The sequence below is a fragment of the Lonchura striata genome, chromosome 10 (assembly GCF_050655825.1).
Source record: "Lonchura striata isolate lonStrDom1 chromosome 10, ASM5065582v1, whole genome shotgun sequence".
NCBI lineage: Eukaryota > Metazoa > Chordata > Aves > Passeriformes > Estrildidae > Lonchura > Lonchura striata.
In genome coordinates, this window is record NC_140712.1 from 14,453,891 (window position 1) to 14,478,958 (window position 25,068).

Below are 25,068 nucleotides of genomic sequence, written 5' to 3' on the forward strand. Positions count from 1 at the left end.
GTGGTTTGGCAGACAGCAAATGCAGAGAGAATGGGGAATTTTTGTTTTCTTTCCTGTTTTTTTTTAATGCAGTATTTCTACCTTGTAAAGAAAACCTGCAAAATATTAATTACATCCCTCTAGTTTAAAGTTTTTCTGGAATCAAAGTTATTAGAGCTTATTGTAACCATTTCAACTATCAGCAGCTTTTTAATGATGCATTCACCAAGATCAACTAAGAAGCTGCATCTATCTTAGCATAAGAATCACACACATTTTTTCTACTACTTCATTCTCATTAAGATTGCAAATGGCTTTTTCTAGCTTTTCATGAAACACAATCACAATTTTCCTTTTATTTCTAGATAGAATTAGAAAGTCATGGCCAAATACACTGACAGGCCTAGTATAACACCATATCACCAACATGAATTGTTGGTAATTTGTCAGTGTTAATGGAGGTTACCTGTTTGAAAATAAGCTTAAGAGTCACAACTTGAAAGAATTTTTCTTAAAACTGGTCAGTTGCAAGATGTTTCCTTTTACAAAACATCAAATGAAGGCTTACTGACAACTTTTCCACACAGTTTCTAATCTGGGAAATCAATACTGATTAAGAGCTAAGATAGTTTTTAAATCAAAAAAGTAACAGACAGCTACAAAAATATTGTTGTGAATTAAATACAAGTATTAAATGTTTAACAGTGCAAAATGTTGAGATGAAGCATATGGAATAATGGCTGCAACCTTTACAACAGTTAGTTTTAATATAGTTTCTACAAAGTTCCTGAGTTCCTGCTTATTTTTACGGCATATAGATGGAATCTGTGTGTTCTTTATTCAAAGAACTGCAGATGGTGGGTTTATGTTGAGTGCTACTTGCGTGCTTATCATTTGTCCATTCCTCCCCATCAGTGATGGGATCAGCCTGCTCCGAGGTCTCCATTTCTTCCTCTTCACTTTGTTCAGCATTGTCTTCTTCAGCACCACTGAGGGTCTTCCCAAGCTGCAGCGTCTCCATAGTTCTCTGGGTTTCTGAAACCCAAGATTCAATTCTGCTATTAAGCTGAACTTCTACAGAAATTGGTTCATGGGCATAATCCTCATCATCGTCATCTTCCTCTTCCTCCTCTTCTTCCAGCATTCCTGGCACAAGAGTACTGGTGGTACTGGTCATGGAGGAATTCAAAAGATCTCGGCAGCTGCCATCCAGGGATCCTGTTTCTGTACTCTGCTGTGAGGCCCATTCCAGATTGTCATCTGGTTTCACCTCATCTTTGTCACCTGGGGTGGATTTTCCATGATTTGTTGCTGAGGTAGTGCCAGTTGTAACCAGAGGTTGTTGTTTATTAAGAGTGGTTTTTTCCATTTGGCCATTACCAGCTTTTTCTGGTACTGCAGCTTTGCACACAGATTCTCTCTCATTTTCAGAGGTCTCTAATCCATCAGATGTTTCCACCATATTTCTCCAGTTTGTTTCTACAAATTTTGAAATAAGTTTAAGTACGAAACATCAGTTCCTTCTATATAAAAATATTTCTCCTGCACATGCAATAACAGCCTAAACAGCAAAATGAGCTAATAATATTATTCTATGCTTTCTATAAAAATTTCTACTCCAAAAAGAGAAAGAAAGGAAGAGGAGAGGCAACAAAGAGCTGTGAATAACTTTGGGTTTTTATGGTACCCTAAAGCAGACATTACAAAGCTGAAAGTTAGTGCCACTTTGTTTCCTGTGTAAACACCAAATGTAGCACTAAGAGTAGTCAAAGAGGTTACTCTCAAGTATAAATTAAAAGAAGAAAACTGCCACCATCTTAATCATTCATTTAAAGATTTCTTATAGAATATTTAACTCCTGAAATGAATTTAAGATACCACAAAAGTATTCACTAAAAAGACAGCATTCTCTTTAATTCACTCTCAAACAAGAAGAAAAAAAAAAAAAAAAAAGGCTTTCGACTTCTAACAAGTAGTCTCCATTTTTATATTCCTTTTCATCTGGGCTTAAGCAACTGCATAAATGAACTTGCCTTTGCTCACAGAAGAATCACTCTCTGCCATCTCAACTTTAAAAATGTAACCTACATTAAAAATGTCCTATCCTCAGAGACCTCATATTTTAGTTCCTGCTGTCATCAGTTCTTCCTCAGTCATAGGATCAATTCTGTGCTATCATTTTAAAAACAGTTCAATAAAGCTGGAAAAGCCACTTCCACTGATGTTAGATACCTATAACACTTCTGAGGATTAGAAATTATTATTTCCTATATAGTTCAGAGAAAAAAATTATTACATTAACTGAAGACTGATCTTTTCTTACCCATGGATATAGTAGAATACTGTAAACTAGGAAGAAGGATTGCATCTTTAGCTACATTTCACAACAAACAGCATTTGGAAAACCCCAGCTTCTATTTAAAAAGGTAAGCTTTAAGCTACTTACCATATTCTTTCTCATTGACCTCAGATATGGGTTCAGAAATAACACTACAGAATGAGATAGCACTTGCTGCAGAAGGGTTGCGAGAATGACCCATGTGATGTGGGGTCTTCTTAACATTCTTCAAGGCTTCTTCTGCCTGTTCCTGTTCCATTGCAGCCACCATGTCCCTGTAGGCTTTCCTGGCCTCTTCAGTTAGGGATACCAACTTATTAAACAGATCCTAAGTACAAAGGCAGTTTTATCAGCAGTAATTCTTAGTAACAGTTTTCACTTTACATTACTCCTCTCAGTCCAAGGTATATAACATATGGGCCTCACAATTAGCACCAATACCTCAAGTTTACAAAAGAATTAGTTCTTCTCTCTATTAAATAATAAAAACACCACTCCTGGTTTATGCAACTTTGAGGAGATGGACATATTTTAGGATACTCTTTTTCTTACATTCTTAAGCTTTCCAGAGAACTTCAGATTACAGTTTAAGTCTGTTTAAAATCTACAATGAGATGTTGTAACCAAAGTGTTTTAGCACACTCTCTGAGTACCATAAAACTGAATTTCAAAGAAAAGACACCATAATATAGATGAGGTCAGGGCTACTATCAAAGGTGCCAAATCAATTCTTTACTACATAATTGTTTACTCCAGCCACTTATGTGATTGGAATTGCTCACCTCAGCACCCGAGTAGTTGAAGATACCCACAACACTAACAGGAACCAGCTTGTTCACGCAGCGGCCAAGAGCCTTGCGGCCAAGAGCAAAGACAAATGGAATTTCTTGTTCCCGTGCCATGGCTATTACATTATACAGAGCCTCATCTAGTCCACCTTGAAGAAAGCAATTTTAAATAGATATCTAGTCACTTGAAGTCATCACATAGCATGATACAACTCTCTAATCCAGTTTAACTGCAATTACCCAGTAAAACTTCAATACACACATCAGCAGCTCCTATGTCCCAGAGGATAACACAATACATTTCAAGGGTAGTGAATAAGTACAGAGGAAGGTGATATTCTGTGTTCTCTATTAGCCCTGCACACAAACCAGAGTTTCACAGGCCTTTTCTTAAGCAGAGATTTGCTATTCTCCTATCTTGGGAAGCCTCTGTTTATACTTCTGGTTGCGGCAAAATGCCTTTGTTGACTAACAAACAATTCACATTCCTTTTAAGGAATCTTCCTAAAAAGCACCCAGAGCTCAGGATTCTCTGCAAAGTGTATTTAACACAGAATTAAGAAACATGCTGAGTAAATTTCAATTCTACAGTATCTATTTTTTGTTAAGCTTTTCACCCTCATGAAAGAGTTTCTTCCAGAATGGAGCAAAAAGAGAATAAATGTGGAATGGCAATTACCCAGTTGGAGTCTGGGATGTTATATCATGCATAATAACAAATGCTTCTAACCTTGCCAATTAACACATTTAATCAGCACAAGAAAACTGCAAAGAGCCAAGCACCACTTGTTTTTATCATTTTTACCTTTTGACTGAATTTTTTCACAGTTGGGGGATATGATTACACACTTGATCTTGTTTAGTTTCATGTGCTTCGTAACCTCACGTAACCCCATAACGAGTCTTCTCCTTGCTTTAGCTCTCGTGGGATCCTTCTGGTAAATCCGTTCCTGGAAGCTGACGAGCTCTTGCAATAGCAGAGTCACGCACTCATCTATTTCTTTACTTAGAACTTGGTTACAGTATCTGTCAATTCAAAACAACATTGACAAGTGTCAGCATTGCTCCTTCACAAACACTAGCATAACCAATGTTTCACCCAGCCTTTTTGCAAATAAAAGTAATTTCACCTCCTCAGAACAGTTAACTTTTACTAAAGTCATTAAAAGGATTTAGAAATCAGACTGCAAACTGTAAGCTAAAAACACAGCCATAAAACATTTGTATTTGTAGTAATATCCCTTACTTCAAGAAGCCAATCAAAAATAATATTAAAATACGAAAAAATACTGCAATAAGTGCTTCAAGCAATTTTATTCTTAATTTAGAACATTACAAAGATACGTTAATAAAAAAAGTACTATTACAGTATTTTAAGCATTCCTAAGTATTCCTTCCTTTCCCACCCAAAGCATACATAGCTTTCCTTCAAAAAATATTTTTCAGAGAATACTCCCACCTTGCTTATTTCCTGTGTCAATGAAAAAGTCTCAAGTGAGTGTTTGTTCATATATACACACATTTGTGTGCAAACACAAGCAATCCATTTAGGGGAAAAAAAGAAAATACTTGCAGAACCTTCTATTTCTGAAAGAGAACCTTACATTCATTAAGCTCTTAAATCTACCAAATCTACCCACACTTGAAACACAAGGGTGACTGAAGTACAAGCCTTGAATTTATATTAATAAAGCAAAACTCTTACTCTCTGAATCTCTTGCTGTGAATTTTGGTTATTGCAGAAGATGCCATTGGACTGCCTATTCCAGAACTAGCAGGTGAACCCTGTGACACTGGGGTCATGCAGTATGGAGAATTCTGACTTGCTGGAGAAAGTGAAGTATCACTAGGCATACTCAGACCAGTTTCTGAAAGGCAATTTTTAAACATTACGAAATAAAAATACATTTTTTATGTAAAAGAAACAGAACTATACTGCTTGTGTTATCACTCGCTTATTTTGTCCAAATTCCATTTTGAAAACAATAAGCATTATTCTTGCCTCCCCTTCTGGAGGGGAAGGGAAAGGGGAGAAAACAAGCTGAACACACACCCACCACTCAGCATGGACTGGATAAATAAGCAGTATTTGAATATTCATGAAAAATATCTTGAGCTTACTTTGGGAAATTAATAAAAGAGAAGAAAACATATGTTTAAATGTTATTACTCCTTCCAATAATTCCTTACTATTTATATATATAAAATACTAAACTAACTTATTCCTAGAATGTCTAGGATTTTCCCACTCTAGTCAGACAGGTCTTTCAGAAGAAAAAATTATGAAGCAGTACATGCAGAATGCTGACAGACACCTCCTTCCCCCATTCCCACTGCCCCAAACATGTTGAAGACATTGAAAATTCTCTGGAGTTTCCCAGTTGCTCAGGGCTGCTGCTGCAAATTGACAATCCAGACATTGCAGCTGACACATTCAACAAACTGGAAAACCCTATTTACAGTTTGCAACTTCTGTATCTGGATTTCAGTATGTTCATCATTAAAAAGTACTGTGATCAACAGAGCATGGTTGACAAGAGTCACTGTTCTTGCTTATCAAAAATACTATAACTCTGACATGTGGTGGGAACATCTACTTGAGATAATTAAAATGCTGTATGGAGATCATGTACTAAGAACCCACAGCGTTCTGAGCCTTCCACAACTGAGGGACAGACAAGGCATTTTAGAAGACCGTTTCAATTGCTAATATTTCATGAAGTCAAAAAAAGCTAAAAGATAACATCTTTTAAGATGCTATAAGAAGAGAAAGAAAATATGAAAGTAAGTAGATTAGTATAGCTGAGGGGGAGTGATGGGCATCTAGAGACAGAGACCAACCTTCCTGAGAGGCCAGCTCCTGAGACTGGTCAGCAGTCAAGTTTAAATGAGCCTCTTTCTGCTCATCAGAACCCAGAAGGCTGTGGTCAGTTGATAAACGGCCTTTCTTCTCTTCTCTCTCTTTCAAAATAATCTAGAAACAAAACCAACAGCTGTCAGCATCTGAAAATTAGATATACCTGTAAAGAAAAACATCCCTTTCACTGAACATAACACAAAGTTAAGTGAGCTGTTTTGAACCTTCCTGCTCATGCCAGGATAGAAACCCTAGAAATAATTTGTTTCTTCTTTGATCACAAAGAGTATTTCACTGCAGCATTTTATAGATGGTATACTCAATACTCACACACTTCTACATAAATAGTACTTTTAATAGTTTAAGTACTTTCACAGCTTCCTTTCTGATACATAACATTCACTTATTACCCATTCCTCATCCCCATGCCTGTAAAAGAATACCTTATGCAGGCATATTAGTCATCTTTATGAAGCACCTCAATAAAGACAACCCTTTCTATAAAAGGAAGTGCAAAGGCAAGTAGCCATGGATATACTGGTATTACTATAATTTTTAATAGCAACAACATAAAAGCCTTGACGACAGAGTTTAGAAAATTTTCTGAACAGGTGAATTCCTCTAACTCTGATCACAGGCAAGTCAGAAAAACACCTGCATTTTTAGGGCTCACTTTTTTATATTTTACCTTCTGATCTCCATATATATACTCGATTCCTTCTGCACATACCTAATTTATGACTGCAAGAACATAGATATAAACAAGCAATTAATTATTTCTAAGCTTACTCAAAAATTGTGGGTTTGCTTCAAGTTCTTTACCCATCTCTATAAAAAGGAATAAGAAAACTAAGGTTAGCATACTAAATTGCACTACAGACTCAGAATCAGCCACATGAAAAAACTATGGAAGCTTTTCCATGTGTTCTAGTGCCTGCAGTTAAAAAAAGAAAACACCCTTGGCAACCTGTATCAAGATGCATTTTTATTAATTTCAACTGATTATTCCGATATAAAAGTTATGTTACATGTCTAGATCCAAAGGAGAGGGCATCAGTTTAGCAGAACTGGAGGCAGAAGCTCCTAATTCCTTTGCCCTGTGTTCATGACAACCAATCCTCAACTCAGAAAGTAACAGGGTTTTTTTAATGGTATTTTTCAAGTATGAGTGTGGGTCAAAACACTCCAAGGTTGGCACGTTTACCTTTTTAAGTGCTGTAGGGCGTTTCAGCTTTGCAATCTCTCTCTCTTTTCCTCTTTTCACTTTTGGGGCAGTTGAATCCAAAGGATTAAGGCAACCCATAGAGGGCTGTCCCTTTGTTATGGACTTTCTGCTGGCAGATTCTTTGGTATGAAAGGGAGCAGCACTGCCAACTAAATACAAGATAGATATTAGTTTCAACAAAAGACATGTCAGCTTTATTTCAGCACTGTTTTCAGAATTTCCACTGATGAATTCTCTAAGTAGATTTTCCTTCCTTGGAAAAAAAGCAGTTCATAATGACAGGAAAATGACATCATCAGATATTGTTGCTTCCAGATGGTTTTAAGCTTTCTTCAACTTAGCCTCATGTTTTAGGAAACTGTGGATTCCAGGAATTATTTTAATAAATAGTATGGGGTTTCTCTCAAATGACTACATGTAGCTTTATTAGTTAGATGATTATGGCAAGGTAAGTTGCAAATATTTATACAAGCATTGATTTTCAGTTGTTAAAGACTTGAATAGTTGACAGGACAAAACAGATGAGAGAGTGCAGCATGTAGTTAAGTGGATCTTTTGCCAGAAAGAATAAAACAAGTGCTGTGTCCAATGGAAATGCCAACAGTTCTTTGCAGAGCTTTGTTTGATATAACCTTGCCAACTTGAATTGATGTTTGAACACTGCTGAAATTCAAAGCAGGTAAAGGAACCAGCACACCAGAAAGAAAATGGTAACTATGTGCATAATGAGGGACTCCAGGCTACATACAAGAGCTTAGGAATCAGATTGGCAGGGTTATAATAAGTAATTACAAAAATGTCAATTCTGTATTTGGCAGCAAGTACTAAAAAAGCTAATTTAATGTTGTGTTGATACAGACATAGCAAAAAACCATAATTAAGCCATTGTATACATTAATGATGGAACTATAATCTAATCTCTCTATGCCTGATCTTATTTTTAAAAGGATACAGCAGAACTACACAAAGGTACAGAAAAAGAAAGATGGATTCTCAGAAAAGATACTTCCAGAATTAAATAATTAAATAGACTAGGACTCTTCAGAGACCTGACAGACACCTAAGAATCAGAAGAGGAAAGAAGGGAATTACTGCCCAGTCTTTGTAATAAGAAGGCTGTGAAAGCTAACAAAACTTTGAGTTAGAGCACAAAAGAAGCCAATACTGACCTCCATCCCAAAATAACAGCAGAAAGAAAAGTTTCTCCACACAGGATGTAGTAAGGTTACAATTATTGCCACTGGACATTGTGGATGGTAAAAGCATAAGGTAGAAATAATGGACAGTTTAACAAACAAATTTGATTTGAGTAAGCCTTGGGTCAGGAGACCTTGAACTATAAAGAGCAGAAATGGGAAGAATATCCTAGTGACATATCCCTCCATATCACAGTCAAAGATATCCCCTCTTTCAAAGAGTATTTTATAACATCTTTAGTAGAGATGTTCTTTCACATATTCATTTAATCACTGAATTACTCTCAGGACACAAACTGAGTTTTGAATTGAAGGTCTTCTTAAAAGACATTTGGCCTCAGTTCTATATGGATTTTCACCACTGTGTACTGCAGCTTAGAGGATGACAACACAGGTAATTTATTGAGAAATATATTAAAAATAATATTTCCAGGTTTTTATCACACATATATTCAAAAGCTAAAACTTGACAGAAAGAAAAACATTTAAGATGCTCAGATCAATCACATTCATGTTGGCACAAAATGTATTCAGGCATTGTCAGGCACATCAGAAATACCTGTGTATGAGAGAGGCCTGGTGTTGGTGATCTGACGAGCTTTCATTGCTTGCTGCTGCTTTTCAAGAGCTGCTAACATGTCACCCAAATCTAACTGGACAGGGGTCTTGCTCTTCTTTCCAGCTGCTTTTGATAAAGCTTCCTACAAGAGAAACATCACATGCAATAAATACAAAGAAATTGTGCCTGCAACACTCTTTACAAAGAATTACTGCTATTAGAGAGCAAGAGGAGCAACAGGTAACTAATCATCCTCTTGACCAAGTGCTGAGGGGTGGGCAGGGTGCTACACACTTGAAGTTTTTTCTGTTCCATGCTTATCTCTGAATACTCTTGAGCTGTTGCAAGTGCTGCAGCCAAGGCCTTCTTCTTCTGACTTTTTGCACGCTTTGGTACAGAGGTTGTAATTGGAATTGGAGTTTGGACTATATTGATTGGAGAATTCTCTGGTAAGTCATCCAGCTAGAATTTTAAACAATACACAAAAACACAATTAAAAGACCTTTCTCTACAGACCACCAAATATGGGGCATTTCAGAAATCAAATCACCCAAGGTTTTGATTACCAGCATGACATCCTAATTAACTACAGCTAGATGATGCAAGTTAATACAACTTCTTTATATTCCATTTTTGTATGGGTAAGCTATTCTATTCAGCTCAAATGATGTCTTCAGAAGGTTTTCCAATCTGATTACTAAATAAAGAATTTCCCCCTCCAAGATTTCACACAGGACTTGACTTTCCTGGAAAGCAGCCAAATAGATTAAGCAGTGTATAGGCATAGTTCTACAACAATATATTTAAGTAGATCACATACTAAAAGAAGCACCTTTCCAACAACTGCTCCCACAGCCTTAAAACAGATGCAGTTCGAAATTAAAGAAACTACACTAATTATTTTGAAAAACTGGTACCATTACTACATATTTGCAGATTTAACAGTCTTAAGAGATGCCTTGAAAGCATCATGATGCAGCAGTCCCAACCTGGGACAGTCTGTGATACTAAATGTCTGCAACATATATCTTACAATCTCATTACAAAAGAAAAATCCTGAAGTTTTGGGTTTTTTTAAGATGGGTTCCCTGCACCAATTATTTTAACTGGCATCTTTAGCCTCCAAGGCCAGTAACAGAAATACCCCAAGATAATTACAATTACTGCAATGTAAGTCTTGTAGCAGAGATTCATAAAAAAATTACACAAATTGAATAGTCTCAAAAGACAATAGTTTGCAAAAGAAAATAATTACTTACTACTTTGGGTGAAATCTTCTGCTGGATGCTACTACTTTTGCTGCTGCCATTGTCACTATTTAGCTCTGGAAACTCATCTTCATCCTAAACAATACAGAAATTAAAAATAAAAGGATGGAACCAAAGTCGCATGAGAAGCATTGACTGAAACTGCTTAAGGTAAAAAACCAGAATGATTTCCTATATCCCACATAAGCTAGAAGGACTCTTGTGACACTAACAGAAAATAATGAAAAATTAAGAAAGCATTTCTGTATCCAAATAGTACTTTTTAAAGAAAAAAATTCTTTTTTACACCAAAATAAATCCTATTACAATTAGAGGGGATAAACCAGCAAACATACCAATTTCTATTCATAAGTGAACAGAAAAAGTTAATTGAAGGCTGCTTATTTGATTTGTCAACCACAGTGTTCTAAATTGCTGCACCTTCCACAACACCCAAATACAAGTCTCTTTCTGTACACGATGCAAGGAAAGAGTTTTCATACAACAGTACCTCAAAATACAGAGGTTCAGGACTCTGTTCTGCTCTGTTTGCCTGGCTCGTAGCTAAAGGTTTTTCATGTCGTTTCTGCAAACTCTGCATTCTTTCTGAAGATGTACTGTGGTCTCTGCATCTGAAACCAGACTGAGAAACACAAATGTGACTGGCATTTTGTAATTTCAATTTTTCAAGCTATGCATGTGCATGCACATAAAGCTTTATCATCTCTGCTAATTACCAACTAGGTACAGTTTTCAGAGTAAACTGTGCTTTGGTGTTGTGAATTTTTTTTTTGTGGGGGCTTTCTGGTGGGTTTTTTGGGTTGTCTTTTTCTTTAAAGCCTGCACAAAAATTCTGTAGACAGTACCAGATTATTCCTCCCCCTTAATATAATAAATCTTTAAGTTTGTAACTTTAAAAGGTTTTTTTGGCCAAATATGAAGAAATTCAGGAGCTGCCGGTGACTAACAGCCATGAACCCTGAGGAACTGTCTGTAACCATGATCACTCCAAAGAACTTTCTCCCACTGCATAATAATTCTGCATGCAGTTACTGCCTTTTCAACACAATGCCCATGCACACAATTCTCTAAAGACCAGAGACAGCAGCATAGTGGTATAAGCATTCTTCTGTTTATTATGTGACAGATTGGTGGAAACCCATGTGCAAGTGTTTGGCAAAAACCAGTGTATGACTTGAATTTCACATTTATACTTACCTATTTCTCAAGAAAATTTCCTACAGATCTCATACCAATTTAGTTTCAACAGAAAATAATTTCTAGGACAATTCTGCCTTGAGGTACAGTGAATTTGGCTGAGGCAACCTAATTTAAAACTTTTTAAGCCAGCTTTGTTTTCAAGTATCTAAAATAACTGCCAGATTTAGAGTCTAAACTATGACTGGATGAAAGAAAGTCTAGTTCTTCCTGCTCTCCCAATGCCATAACTAACAATAGTGGCTTCTAAAGCCTCTGATTTGACAGCAGGTTATAAAAAGATTCAGAACTGCTACACTGCCAGATACACAGATCCACAAGCTTCTTTCTATAATAAACCCACAGTTACCAAACAGCAAGATTCAAAACAATTTAACAATTCCATCTAAAAACCTAAACAGGCCAAGCTGGCTCACATATGTTTGCACAACAGGCACGTTTATCCAAGGCTCCCACATGGAGCTCGTATTTCTTGTGTGCAATAACAGTTCGAGCAAAACCTATGTTTAAACAAAGGCAAATGTTTCAGGTTTCTTTGCACCCCTCTGGATCATCTGCCCCAAAAAAAATCTCTCAAAATTAGGAAGGCCACCTTCTCCTCACATAATAACAGAAATTCTGTCCCAACTGAAAGAAGTTTCACAGGATATTCAAAAGCTTTAGCATAAAATAATTTTAAGCCATTAAGACATAATAAAAATCTTTAAAAAATGGTTTGCCAATGTAAATTTTAGAAAGTTTTGAAGACAACAGGAGTGAGAACATAGGATTCTAGTTCACCACATCCAAATCTTTCTTTAGAAAGTTTGAGAATTTTTTTTTCTTCTGAAGTGTGAATGGGTCAAAAACTGAACTAATTTTTCTACACCCACACTATCGTCATTTCACAGGTTACTTTATATATGTAATGTTCTTCCTAGGTAGATACAAATAAAGCACGGGCTATAGGCAAAGAACTGTAAAGGACATTAAATTATACATATATATGATATAGAGCTAGCTCGCAAAACATACCAGTTAGAAATGTGCAAATGAGCAAATGTGCAACTAGACTTTAAGGTTCACTTTCTATACTGTTTAATTAAATAGTTTTTGTATGTTAATTTTATAATTCCCCCCAAATTCCTTATTTTCCCATATTATAAGAAGGCCCAAATACGTAAATTGAGAACCACTGGCAGCATACCTGTGGATTATTTCTTTGCTCAGCTTGTCTTCCGCCTCTAGAAAAGGTCAGAGTTTTTTCAATCCAAGGTTTTTTTTGAGTTGCCTGGGAATTTACATTAGTCCAACCTATACCAGCTGAAAGAGAATTACCATCTATGAAAAACAGAATTAGCATCCAGAACATATCATAATGATTCATATGCAGCAGAGCCAGGAACACAATTGAGATACAAATAAAGTTCCTGGAGAAAGCCTAATTCTCCTGTGACAACACTTACTTTGATAGCTATTCTCAGATGTTGGCAGTTACCTTTATGGAACATTCAAGCTGCCAAAAATTGATCACCACAAAGCAGTGAGAAAGTAATCTCACGTTCACATCCCTCCCAATTTCTGTTCAGTCATAAATAGTAGTCCCTGGCATTACCTACTACTACCACACAAAACAAACTATTTGTCCATGGTACATATAAAGCTTCTAAAAAGTATCAGTGCTTCTGAAATAGAGAATGAGAACTCCCTGACTCTGTTACTACCCAGGTATGAACTACAGCCCAAAAGGGTAAGTAAGCCTGAGGACAAACTAAACAGGAGCACAGCTTTGTCTGAATGCTTCCACTGGAGTTTTTTTTTAACCTATTAAAGATAGACAGCTGTTAAATCCTTAGTGATAGCTATATACTTGTTCATTCAGCAAGTAACAGGTGTCTTAGTGGAGATGGTTGGAAATCACAGTAAAGATAGATCCTCAGAAGTATCTGATCAGTTAGAGCAGCATGCTGAAGTAGATGAAGAGGTATGTAAAGCAAAAACACAAATGCAAACCCTGCCAAATTATTTAAACAGCTTACCAGTCAAGGCAATGCTTACTTGTATTTATTGATGGTTCCACAACCTGAAAAGAAAAAAAAAACAATTTAATAATTTTCATTAGTCTGTAGGCTACAAATAAAGTTACTCAGTTATGTTTACATACATTCATTGCACATGAATCTGTATTTCTTGAAGCCATAGCTGCAGCCTGGTTATTGCCATGCTTAGGACTACAATAGCCACTGTCACTGTCAATGTCTGCCTCACTTGCACCCTGTTCACTGGAGGACTCTGCAGCAGGGTGAGACGTTCTCCTGCGCCTGCCTTTTGACTTCCAAAGCATCGTGGAGGTGCTCTCAGAAAGTGACTTATTGGCTATATCTGAAGGAAAGTCTTCAAGAAACAATAAAAATAAAATTACTTGTGCAGGAATTGATAAGAGACATGAAAAAGTTACACATCATAAAAACAAATACAAAAAGACAGTCTTTGCACTAAACCAGCATTGAATTTAAATTATGTCCAGGTCCAACTGTTATTGATAACAAACTCCTTCAAGAGTTGGTACTCTGCAAGAGTATCGTGTCACTGCAACATTATAAGGTGACATACTGAGAAGGTATCTGCAACCATCAGCACCTTTTCTTCATTATCCTTTTGAGCTGCAAAGACTTCTCTTAAAAGCTACATCTAAATCAGGTCCACCCTCTTTTAGAAAAGATGACAACTGACGTGTAGTTCTAGTTATTTCATACACCCAGAACTTAAACAAATTACCTGTTTGCTGTGATGCATCAACCAACAAAACAATCTTTGATCTGTTCTCAGGACCTGATGAACTGGTCTCCTTCTGAGTGGCGACATTTTTCACAGGAGGACGTTTACTTTTTATGTGCATCTGTAGCTGCTGCTGCTTTCAAAGATTGCCCCACACACAAAAAAAGTTGATAAAACATGAGATATGTGTTTCCTGTGTAAAGACATTCTCTTTATACAGTTCTACTTACCCTATTTAAAAGCAGACTTACTTTTTGAATGACTGCTCCTCTGTTACTGCTTCTGCTCCGCTGAGTGGACAATGGGAAGACCTGGCCTGACGGGCTGGGACGCTCAGTGCATTCTGTAGTAACTGTACTTACAGCATTTGCTGTTTGAAAGGGTGCAGGATAGGGCGTAGGGAAAGGATGATAGAAACCCATGACCTGAGCACATGGTGCTGGCATCAGCTGATAGTAAGTATATTCTGTAGAAACAGGTGGCTGTGCAGATATTATAGGATAAGCAAGGTATGGTCCTGCAGGGTTTGGGCTGGGCTGTTGCCATCTGATGTCATTGTTATATAATGGAAACTGTCTATTAAAAAAAAACACAAAAGGAAAGAAAACTGCTCAGTAAGTCTTCCACCTCTCAAAGAAAACTCATGTCTTGATCACCCTTTCAAAAATAACAGCTCTGTTATAAGAAGTTCCTAAACTCAACATATTCTTCACTAGTTATGTAAGAAAACTGGGTACAGCTACATGGAATACTGAATCAGCTAAATAGCACCATGTTGTGTTTAACCATGGCAGGACCCAAGCTGGACACCCAAAGCTTTGCTTCATTCAGAGATTCAGACAAAAAACCTCCTGACTGCCCTAAATGATCCAAGAGCACAGCAGGTGACTTTGGGATGGATTTGTACCAGACCTTTATATCCAGGAAAAAAAAAGGCAACAAAGAATATGATAGGAGAAAAGCAAAGGGAAGAAAATAGGTAAAAGACAGAGAAACTTCCTCCTCATATATGAAGGGTTAAATATGAACAAAAACCTTAATATACACTCCACAATCACTGATTCACTCTCAAACCTACAAGTTTAAACGCATTTAAAAACAGATCATCTTCCATGAAAATCACAACCACTTATTACCTGTTGGATTGATTTTCCTGTACAAATGGATAGCAAGTGATCAGGTAGCTAGGGATTGGAGTTGGTTCCATGCCATTAATTCCTCCACTGTCATTAGGAAGCGCCATTGGGATCATTAGTGTTTCTGGACCCTTCTTCTGAGGAATAAATGGTTCTACTTCAGCTGACAGCTTGACATTCTTAAGAGAAAAGAAAGAATGTCTTCATTAATTACAATCATAAATTGCTCAGGAAAATTTAGATTCATGAAGTTGTACGCAAAGTACCATGAACAGCAGGCAAACGGATGACAAGGCTACAGGATTTCTGCAGTAAACCAAGAGAGGTGGAAAACAGTTGGCAAGTGCTTATTGCATCCTTCCAATCAGTGCAGGGTGTAATACAGATCACCAACACTTAGCATTTGTTTTAACCTTTACAACTGCAATGCAAACACTAATTAATTTAAAAGGGACTGAAGCCCAGATCTTGCAGAAGCTATATGAGTCGGAGCACAGAACGAAACCAAATTAGCACTGTATGTGGAGCACAGTTGTGTAGGCTTTCAGAAGTGAAACCAACATATGGAAGATGTAGTAATGCCTGGCCTGCTCTACAAAACTGACCATGTTTCTAGGCAATTATAAAAAAGACTTTTCAGCACTAAACCATAGTTTAAGAGATGATGCACCACAGAAGAACCCTCCCCACACATGCTATCTGCTCAACTTGAACATATTTTAAAGTGTTAAGATTATGATTAAATGTCATCATGAAGAAGGTTTAGAAATAAGTTTAAACTGTGCTTTCGAAGAAAAGCATATCCCTCAATCCTGAAGGTATGCTTAGTTTAAGACAGTTTTGCTCACATCTTTGGTTTTGTACAACATAGCTGCATCTTACACTCAAACAACAAAAAATGCTGTATTCAATAACACAACTGCAGAACCAAAGAACCTTTAAATTCTATATTCCACTATAACTTGCATTCAGATTAAAATAATCTTTATTTTGTACAAATATCTCAGCCTAACTACACGTGTCTCTGATTACTATCTCATGGAGTGTCAAATACTCAGAAGATTTATTCTAAAGCAGACAAGAACTCCAGACATTTTTCCTTCCATATGCCTACAAAATAATCTCAAAGGTAACATATAACCTATAAAAGTAAATGCTCTTATAGCAGAAAAATGAAATCCTAAATGTTTACTGAAGACAGTCTTCTAACCTCATTAATACCTCCAGAACATCCACATGAGCTGAAACAGTTAAATGGGAGCTCTGGAAGTAGCACAGCAAGTAGTCCCACATCTACTACACACTTCTCACTCCATGGCTTTGCTCTTTGTCACATCCACAGTCCATCCTGAGACAGCCTTCCCACCCAATATCTGAATCTCAAGTTCCCAAAACTTCTACTTAAATAAGATCTCATGTTGTTTTAGCAGCATGGGAGTGGAAGAGGTGGGAAGGGCACATTCAAAAGATTTTTTGAAAATACAGTTATCCCAATGAAAGAAGTATGTCTTTCAAACTGACAAGACACAGTCTTCTTGGCAGGAAAGTATATTTTAGTGACTGTTCTGAAAATGCTTATGGCTATAATATGGAAATATATACATATATATGGAATATAATATATGAAAGGATGTACTATCCCTAGAACTGTTCAAGGCCAGCTTGGATGGGACTTTGAGCGATCTCATGTCACAGAAGGTGTCCCTGCCCATGGCAGGGGTTTGGAACCAAACAATTTTTAAGCTCTGTTCCAATGCAGGACAGTCTGACTCTATAAGCACAGACACAGAAGTATCTCTCCTGCTGTAAAACAAGGTCTGCATTACAGCAGAACAATTACCTTTGTATCAATTAAATGCATTTCTTTATCATGAGGGTGAACATTCTTTTCTTCTACAGTAACTCTTCCAGTTCCTGAAGTTCCGTTTGGAGGAAAAGCTGTGGGGCAGCTGCAGCAGCAGCATCGAACTTGTGCAACACAAATCAAACCCAGCTATACCCAGAGCTTCCTCTCTGGCCTTGAGCACATCCCTCAGCTGCCTCGTGACTCGCCTACCCCTCTGCAAAGCTGCAAGGCATTCTCCTCAACACAAGAGAAAAACTTCTCATAATTTTTATTTTAAAACTGTTTATGTACACTGAACACATAATAAGTACCAGAAATACCAACACTGAAATCCCTCCCTGAAAGCCAAGATGGTTTTTTCTATGCTATTTCAAGACTGCGAGGCAAAAATACTTGCTTAAGAATAGATTCACTGATGGGCTGGCCTACAAAACTAGATCAGAGATTATTCTGAATAGGAAGAAACCCACAAGAGTCATTGAGCCAAGCTCTTTAATGAGTGGTCCATATGGCCATTGAACCCACAACCTCAGTGTCATCAGCACCCTGCTCTAACCAACTGAGCAATCAGAATATTAAAGGAATGCACCAAGGGTGCTTCATCCATGGAACATGCAGGAGTAAAACTAGGATGAGTGTTTTACAAATGTGGTATTCCTAAGGAAACACTGAAAACTGTCAAACAACTATTCCTAACCTGCTGGTCACTATCCTACCAACATGCCAAGTGAACTTTAGCCAAGACACTAAAAATAAACTAGTACTGGCTCAGAAAATAGTAAAAACATTCTATTTGTCATTCATATTGGGACCAGCTTTCCTGTTTTAAGGATCTCGCCTATGTGGCTGTCTGCTCTTTCCCTTATTTGGGAGATTTACGTGAAAATACAAAAATCATTCTTCACTGACAAGTCTCTTGCAGAATGGTCTCATGACAATGATTTTTCTGATATTGTACTATATCCTCACTCATTATTAGGATTGTGAGAGAACACTCTTTCACATTAGATATTAGAAACAGAGCTGTAACTGATCCAAGCAGGAAGCGAGCGATTCCCATCTGCAAGGTTGCCATAGCAAAATATTTCTGGTCAACTCTCAAAGATAATCCCTACCTTACTTGTACATCCAAGGTGGATTGGATAAAATTTGACTTATTTAAATCTGTCCAACAAAAAAAGGTATGCTGGGGTTTTTGTTTGTTTTAAATGTATTAAAAACTTCCACAAGACTCAACAATCTTAACGTGATTTCATTATTTTAGGAAAATAATTCACATTATTCTGCTCGGCTTTATCAGGTTCAAACAATTCAGAGATGCCCAGACTAGAAAGATGACTTTAATTCTTCCTTTCCTGTTGTCCAGTCCATTATACAGGTTATGATTACTATTGCTATGACAGAGCAATTACCTGATATATTTAATTATAATTTTCTGTACAGCTCAAAACAAGTTTAGCCTACCTGTAATGATAAAATAAAACACAGTATATCTTGTAATCATAAACACATATGGGTACATTTGAAAGTTAAATCCTTTTTTTGCTTACAGAACTTGGGGAGTGTCTGTTATTTAAAGGAATCAAAACTGTATTTCACATACCTCTTACATGCATTATATCTTAAACACTTCTCTTGCACAGTTTAGTCTGCACCTACAGGTTTGGTTGGTTTATGGCAGTTGGTTTTTTTTAATCCTTTCAATAAACTTGTTTTGGCAAAGGATTTAGGGCAAACTTCTGTTTTCAGATTTTGCATTTTGTTCTGTAATGCACACACACATATATATGCCAACTCATCAAAACAGCAATTGAAAACTTACAAACCTCAGTACAGGTGTTTTGAAATCATTCTGCAAGCATAATACATCCAATTTTCACATATCTTAAACATTTCATTAGACAACAAGGCCCCATTTTCACTTTGGGGTAGAAAACAAAAGGCAGCTCAAGTGTATTACCAACTAAATTAAATTAACTTCAACATATTGCTTCCTTGAAGTATTTTTGAAAGACTGGTAAAATGCTCTAAGAGTTCTGTGTTACACAGGCTGTCTTCAGATGAGGGCAGTAATCTTAGCAAACTTAAAGCAAAAAGGGGAAACAAATGTACTAAGGTCAGAATACTAACGAAACGAAAACATCAACAGAATTAACTCTCCAGGTGATTCTCCAGACATCTCAGCACACTTCACAGATGGCCAGTGGTTTCACTGAACAAGTGAGGGAAACAAAAAAGCAATGCTAAGTAATTTGTCCAAAGTTATCTTAGTAGATCTTTTTAGGACCATAGATTTCTCAGCTAGGAGGAAATGTTGGTGAAGACAGCCAGCAAAGTACCTCCTGTTTTTGATAAATGGTCTTCTTCCTTCACAGTGTAAGGAGAAAAACTGAAACAAAAAAAACCCAAACCTATTGATCAATTTAGTATCAAGTAAAGGTGACGCTAATTTTTCATTGCACTGGACAAACAGAAGATATCTCCTACTGAAACTTGTAATTTATTCTAACAGGAAAGGCTCCTTTGGTGGGCTATAGAAACAACAATGCCAAAGAAGCAGTTTGATGGTGGGTTTGGTTTTTAAAATACTGACATGTTTAAGACTCAGTGGAAAATGCAACCAATAACGAATGAAGTCAACTCTAGAACACAAGACAAACTTCTTTTTGTTTCAGAAGCAAACAAGAAAATGAATAAAACAAAGTGCATGCAAATATATGTGAACACAATTCCTCAGAGATTTCACCCACACAGTACAAGTGGAGTGCCAAGTGCACACGAACAGTACAAACAGGACTGATCATGCCATTGGTTTGTAACCACAGACAAGAAAGATCTGTCAAACACAAAAAGATTTGGGAGAAGGCTGCTACACTTTCCCTAATCCTTACAACAGAGCACTTGTGATACAAGCTTATGCTTTAATTGCTCTCACAGTATTGAGATTTATTCTAGTCTGCATCCTCTGAACAAATTAGTGCTTTGCCATTGCCATCAGTAAATGCAAGGTCAGACCTTAATACAAAATACTACGTGGTTTGATCACGCCATCTAAAAGCAAACACTGAAAATACTGCAAGACCAAACTTATTTTTGACTTAAATGTTTTCATGTTTGTTCAACCTTCCACATCACAAAACCAAACAAAGCTTTATTGAAATCAACCTTTGATAACCAAACTCAATTCTAAATATAAATTTAAGTAATGTTGAAACATCAGGTTTTCAATCAGCTGCCTATTAATGGATACACACCCCTTCAAAATAAACCAAGATTTAGACAGAAGCTCTTTTGTAGATAACCCTAGTTTCAATTTACAAAACATTTTGCAGTAGCTCATTACATATTTCAGTCCAACAATTACAAGTCTTTCAAGACAGCACATATACTGAAGAGCTCCTTTGTTTCATATATAAAAGCTACTGTAGTCATCAACAGCTGCAAAGACAGAAGATGACACAAGCAGGAACAGACTGGTAAACTTTGTCCTATAGTTATAGCACTGTACATTTAATCTTAGAAAAGTTTTTGTTCATTGTAGCCTAATATCATTCAGCATTTTCCATTAAACAGGATCTCTGTCATCCTGCTCTCAGAGGAGAGCGCTTAGATATCAATCTCACCATTTACAGGGTGAGAAAATAGACACAGATGCCACATCTCAGAGAGCTATAATCAAATCAGCTGTTCTACTGTCTCAAAGTCTGGATACAAGAAGCCTCATCCCAAAGTAAAATAAAAACATAGCTCAAACTTTTGAGTTTTTTTTTAAGAAAAACAATCCTGTTTCTGAATTCTGGATTTCATCATTTAAATGCCGTGTTAGGAGTAAGGCAAGTCACAGTTCATCTATTTTAAGATAAACTTTACAAATATGGAAGTCATTGTTTCTATAATTAGCTGCTTCTAAGTGGCAGATACCTCGGGAATGGTAAATATGCAGTCCGACTGGAAACACCAGCAGCAAGCCATTTAACAAAGCACAAAATTTAATCTTCCCTATTTACATTTAACATAGTCATTTCAACACAGCACTTAAAGCAAATACACTATGAAGTGACTCTTTCCCTTTTCCCTCAGCTCATAGAAAGAGAATTGTGCATAATTCTCTTCCCTTTCACAGCATTAAGTATCATGTTCAGAACATAAAAAAGCTTAATATTTAACATTTTTACCTATATATAGAAAACAAGCAAGTGACACAACACGACAAGCTGGCATGTTTAAACTCAAAGCCAGAATATTCTAAGAAAAAGAGGGGGGGAGGGGCGGGGAATTTAACACTCCCATAAAGCTTGTCCAAAGACAAAAAAAAAGTTACCAAAAGGATCCTCTTCACTTATCTACTTTACAGCATTTAACAGTACAAACTTCTAAACTCATGGTATCCAAATGAAGTAGTGTCATTATTTGAGTGCTTTGTAGACAGTGTACTAAAAGGATTCATCCAACCTATTTATGCAAATCGGTTTCCTGATCTCCACAAACTAGTAAATGATAAATAATTTTTTGCTCAAACTGTTAAGATATTCATGGAATCGCATCAATAACATTTAAATTCACCAAAGAACATATTCTAAAGTAAGACAACACAAAACTCACAAAATCCAACACTGTTCTGCACTTTCAAGGTTCGAAAGAAAGCAATGTACAGGAAAGCAGATAGTGTCCAGTTTTCCTCAGTTGAAAAATCTGCCATAGGTAAGAAACACTGAAGGAAACTGGACAGGACAAAAGAGCACAAAACATTGATCTAGATCCACTTCTATGATAATCATAGTATCAAGCCACCTGTTGAGTGGTCACACATAGGAGAGGGAAGCAGAACAGGCTGTCTTTAAGCAATACTAAAACAAAACACAGGTCACTGATTTTGCAACTTCACCTGATTTCTCAACTGTACTAAAGGAACCAACTGTCTTAATCACAAAACCGTAAGACTGAGAAAAATCAAAGCACAGCAGTACCTTTGAAAGGGGAAGTTGTTTCTCTTTAGTTTTCTGTCATATTCTGCTTAAACAGAAAGAACATCATCTGCTGAATTTTCTCTCTTGTAGGAAAATAACTGCTGAAACCCATATATTTTTTAATGGGAAAATTTTGTTCCAGTGTAGACAGAAGTAGACTTACACACCCACTACAAAAATGGCAACTATTCCTATCACAAAATAATTGTATTTAAGCAGGTTTACTCCCTTTTCATCTATGTCAGCTGCCAAAATATCACTGAGCATAATTATAACAAGTCATACCAGAAATTAGGTAACAGAAACCTTAAAGGCAATCCAAAATCAACATCTTTTTTATCAATTAGGTGTCCAAATGATCTTGCAACAAATCTCATACCGATTCACTAAGCCAATGCCACAAAATTCTGTTTAACCATCATTTGTGATCTTCCTTTACTCTTGAAATACCACATTAACACAGCACAACAGCCCTAGCTGTTCATACTCCAATTTAAAGTAGTTACTCCTATAAGCACATACAGTTACTATACTGTGCCTGAGAGAGCATTCTGAGGGAAAGGAAGGAGAGAATGAGCACTGCTAAACACACATTTGTAGGCTTTAATATTCATTTTTCAGATATCATTCAGTACAGGAACAGAAAGGAGCCCAAATAAAAAATGAAATGACTCCCAAAACTGATGCAACCTTACCAAACACTTACACTGGTAACAAATTATTACATTCAATTCTTACAGCACAAAAGCTTCAAACCCAAAGCATCTAGGAGTCTCACATCAAGATGCTACTGTATAATGAATGGACAAAAGCAACAAGATTGTTGAATCATTTTAGAAACTCAACAGGTATTAATTATTTGTCTGACTAGAAGCCTTACTAGGGCATAAGGAACCAACAGGACTTGATATGCTGCAAACATAATAAACAAGATAATTCCTGCTTCAGAGCTTAACTACACATTCAAGTTGAAATACTGCACTTAGGACAATCACTCAGAGTCAACACTTTATACTGTAAATAACATAACAACTTTCTGTTTCCATGAACTATTTGACAGATGAAAAGAGAGTGGTTTGATAAGGACACATGTGTGAACCTCCAGTACTGAAGAACTCAAGCAATAAGGAATGAATATTTCACAAGTGTACTGCAGTATTAACTGCAGATACAATAAGGGGGGGGGGGGGGGGGGAGGGGGAACCCCACCACACCAAAATCCAAGATTTTAAAGCAAAAAGTACTACAGATTAGACTAATGCAAATTTTACAGAATAAGATCAGGTTTTCTACATGAAAGCAAATAAAAAGCAGTAAAAAAAATTAAAATCGTTATCCCACCAGAAAGCCACAATGGGAGACATACAGTAATAAGACACACTGTTCACAAACTTCCTTAGATATATGTACAGAATTTAAAGCAGTGAGTCTTTACTGAGTACGTAATTAGTCATTATCTACTTTGCTACAGGAACCTGTGTTATTTTGTTCCTTAACCCTACTATTAGAATCCCTGGAGACGCCAAAGCTGAAAAATAGGAAACAAATAACTGTAAATCACCATTTTTCAACACAATCTGGTGAAACAGAAGCTTAGAAGTAGTATCAGGCTCTAACAGATGACATCATTCATGTCAGATACATCTTTTAGAACTACCTCCTGATGATGAAATGTTTTATTGCACATATGTAACAAATCATACAAATTCTTAAGTCCTTGCTGCTGTTTCTTCATACCTACAGTAATAAGAGCTCGTAAGAATAATGCAAACCGATTACCTCACAAAGCCAAGTTTAATATGGAAGAAAAAAATATAGCGACCTGTAGAATTGGTGAGCTACACCCACTCAGCTAGGAGGAGACCGTCAGCTATGTCCTGTCACTGAAAACCCAACCGTGACATTTACAGGATTTCAACAAGAGCGATACCTCGATTGTGTTGCTAAGTTCTCAAAGAAACCTGTGTCCTTCCCAAGAAACCAAGTCTCTACTAATGACCAGGCAGGCTTAAACTAAATGTCACTCATTGCAATACTTCCCTAAGCTTGAAACAAAGCCTGAAGGAACAGGGGGGCGAAGAACACACCCGAGTTCTGAATTCCCTTGGCATTCCCAGGGGAGCCGCTCCCGGGCTCCCGGCTCCCCCGGACAGCCGGGCCGGGCGCGGCCCGACGCCTCCCGCCGGGGAGGAGCCGGCGGCGGCGGACACACAGCGAGCTCCGCTTCCAGCGCGGAGACCGGCCTCCTGCGCCTCCCGAGGCCGCTCTGCGCCGGGCCGGTCCCGCCGCCCCTCACGGCCGGTCCCGCCGCCCCTCACGGCCGGTCCCGCCGCCCCTCACGGCCGGTCCCGCCGCCCCGCCCCGCAGGCCGCGCCCCGCCGGGCGCTGCCGCCGCTCGGCCGCCGCCGCCGGCCCTGCCGGGGCTGACACGGCCGGGCCGGGCCCGCTCCGCTCCCCGCCCTCACCGCGGCCCCTCCCGCCGCGGCTGCTCGCGGTCCCTTCGTACCTTGTCCGCTTTGTCCATGGCTCCAGCTGCGCCGGGCGGCGGCTCTAATGAGGGCGGCGGAGGGCCCGGGCCGCCTCCCCCATGGCGCTGCTTCCCCCGCCGCGCTCCGCACACGCCCGGAGCGGCGCCGGCCCCGCTCGCGGTTATCACGGGAACCGGGACAGGCTACGCCACGGCGGGGCGGGACGGGCGGCGGGGAGGGACCAGCTGAGACGGAAGCCGGGCGGGCTCAGGCTGGGAACGCCTTCGCTCCCCGCTGCGGAGGGCGTTCCCCGCCCGCGTTCCGGCCGCCCGCAAACAAGCGGGGCCGTGCCACGAACGTTGCGGGAAGCCGCGGGAGTGAGCGCGGGGAGCGCCGTTCCCCGCCCGGGGCCGTTCCCGCCCGGGGCCGTTCCGGCTGCGAGCGAGGCCGGCAGGTGCGATGCGGACCCGTCTGCTCGCGGGCGGCG

At 38.2% G+C, this 25,068-nt stretch overlaps 1 protein-coding gene across 2 annotated transcripts; it reads right to left on the reverse strand.

Moving 5' to 3' along the window:
• Positions 1 to 24,801, reverse strand: SECISBP2L (SECIS binding protein 2 like). 2 transcript variants are annotated; one of them, XM_021537511.4, is made up of 18 exons: positions 24,620 to 24,801; positions 15,301 to 15,479; positions 14,416 to 14,740; positions 14,165 to 14,297; positions 13,551 to 13,780; positions 13,445 to 13,469; positions 12,594 to 12,709; positions 10,701 to 10,832; positions 10,202 to 10,285; positions 9,237 to 9,404; positions 8,943 to 9,084; positions 7,167 to 7,336; positions 5,947 to 6,079; positions 4,811 to 4,973; positions 3,911 to 4,131; positions 3,100 to 3,254; positions 2,426 to 2,645; positions 1 to 1,458 (listed from the first exon to the last, which is right to left on the reverse strand). In XM_021537511.4, the coding sequence occupies exons 1-18, from the start codon at positions 24,635 to 24,637 to the stop codon at positions 785 to 787; spliced, it is 3,288 nt and encodes a 1,095-aa protein (XP_021393186.3). In that variant the 5' UTR covers positions 24,638 to 24,801; the 3' UTR covers positions 1 to 784. The 2 variants fall into 2 exon arrangements, with proteins under 2 accessions (XP_021393186.3, XP_085444412.1); XM_085588286.1 differs by having other exon boundaries at positions 14,165 to 14,300.
• Between the last annotated feature and the right edge of the window lie 267 nt (positions 24,802 to 25,068).

Bases quoted from the DNA above. Each gene is read 5' to 3' on its own strand.
- SECISBP2L (XM_085588286.1), bottom strand. The intron at 14,741-15,300 runs GTAATAAGTGGT...TTTTTTTAATAG, and splicing joins CAGGAAAATCAATCCAACAG to ACAGTTTCCATTATATAACA. The intron at 13,470-13,550 runs GTATGTAAACAT...TTTTCTTTTCAG, and splicing joins CAGATTCATGTGCAATGAAT to GTTGTGGAACCATCAATAAA.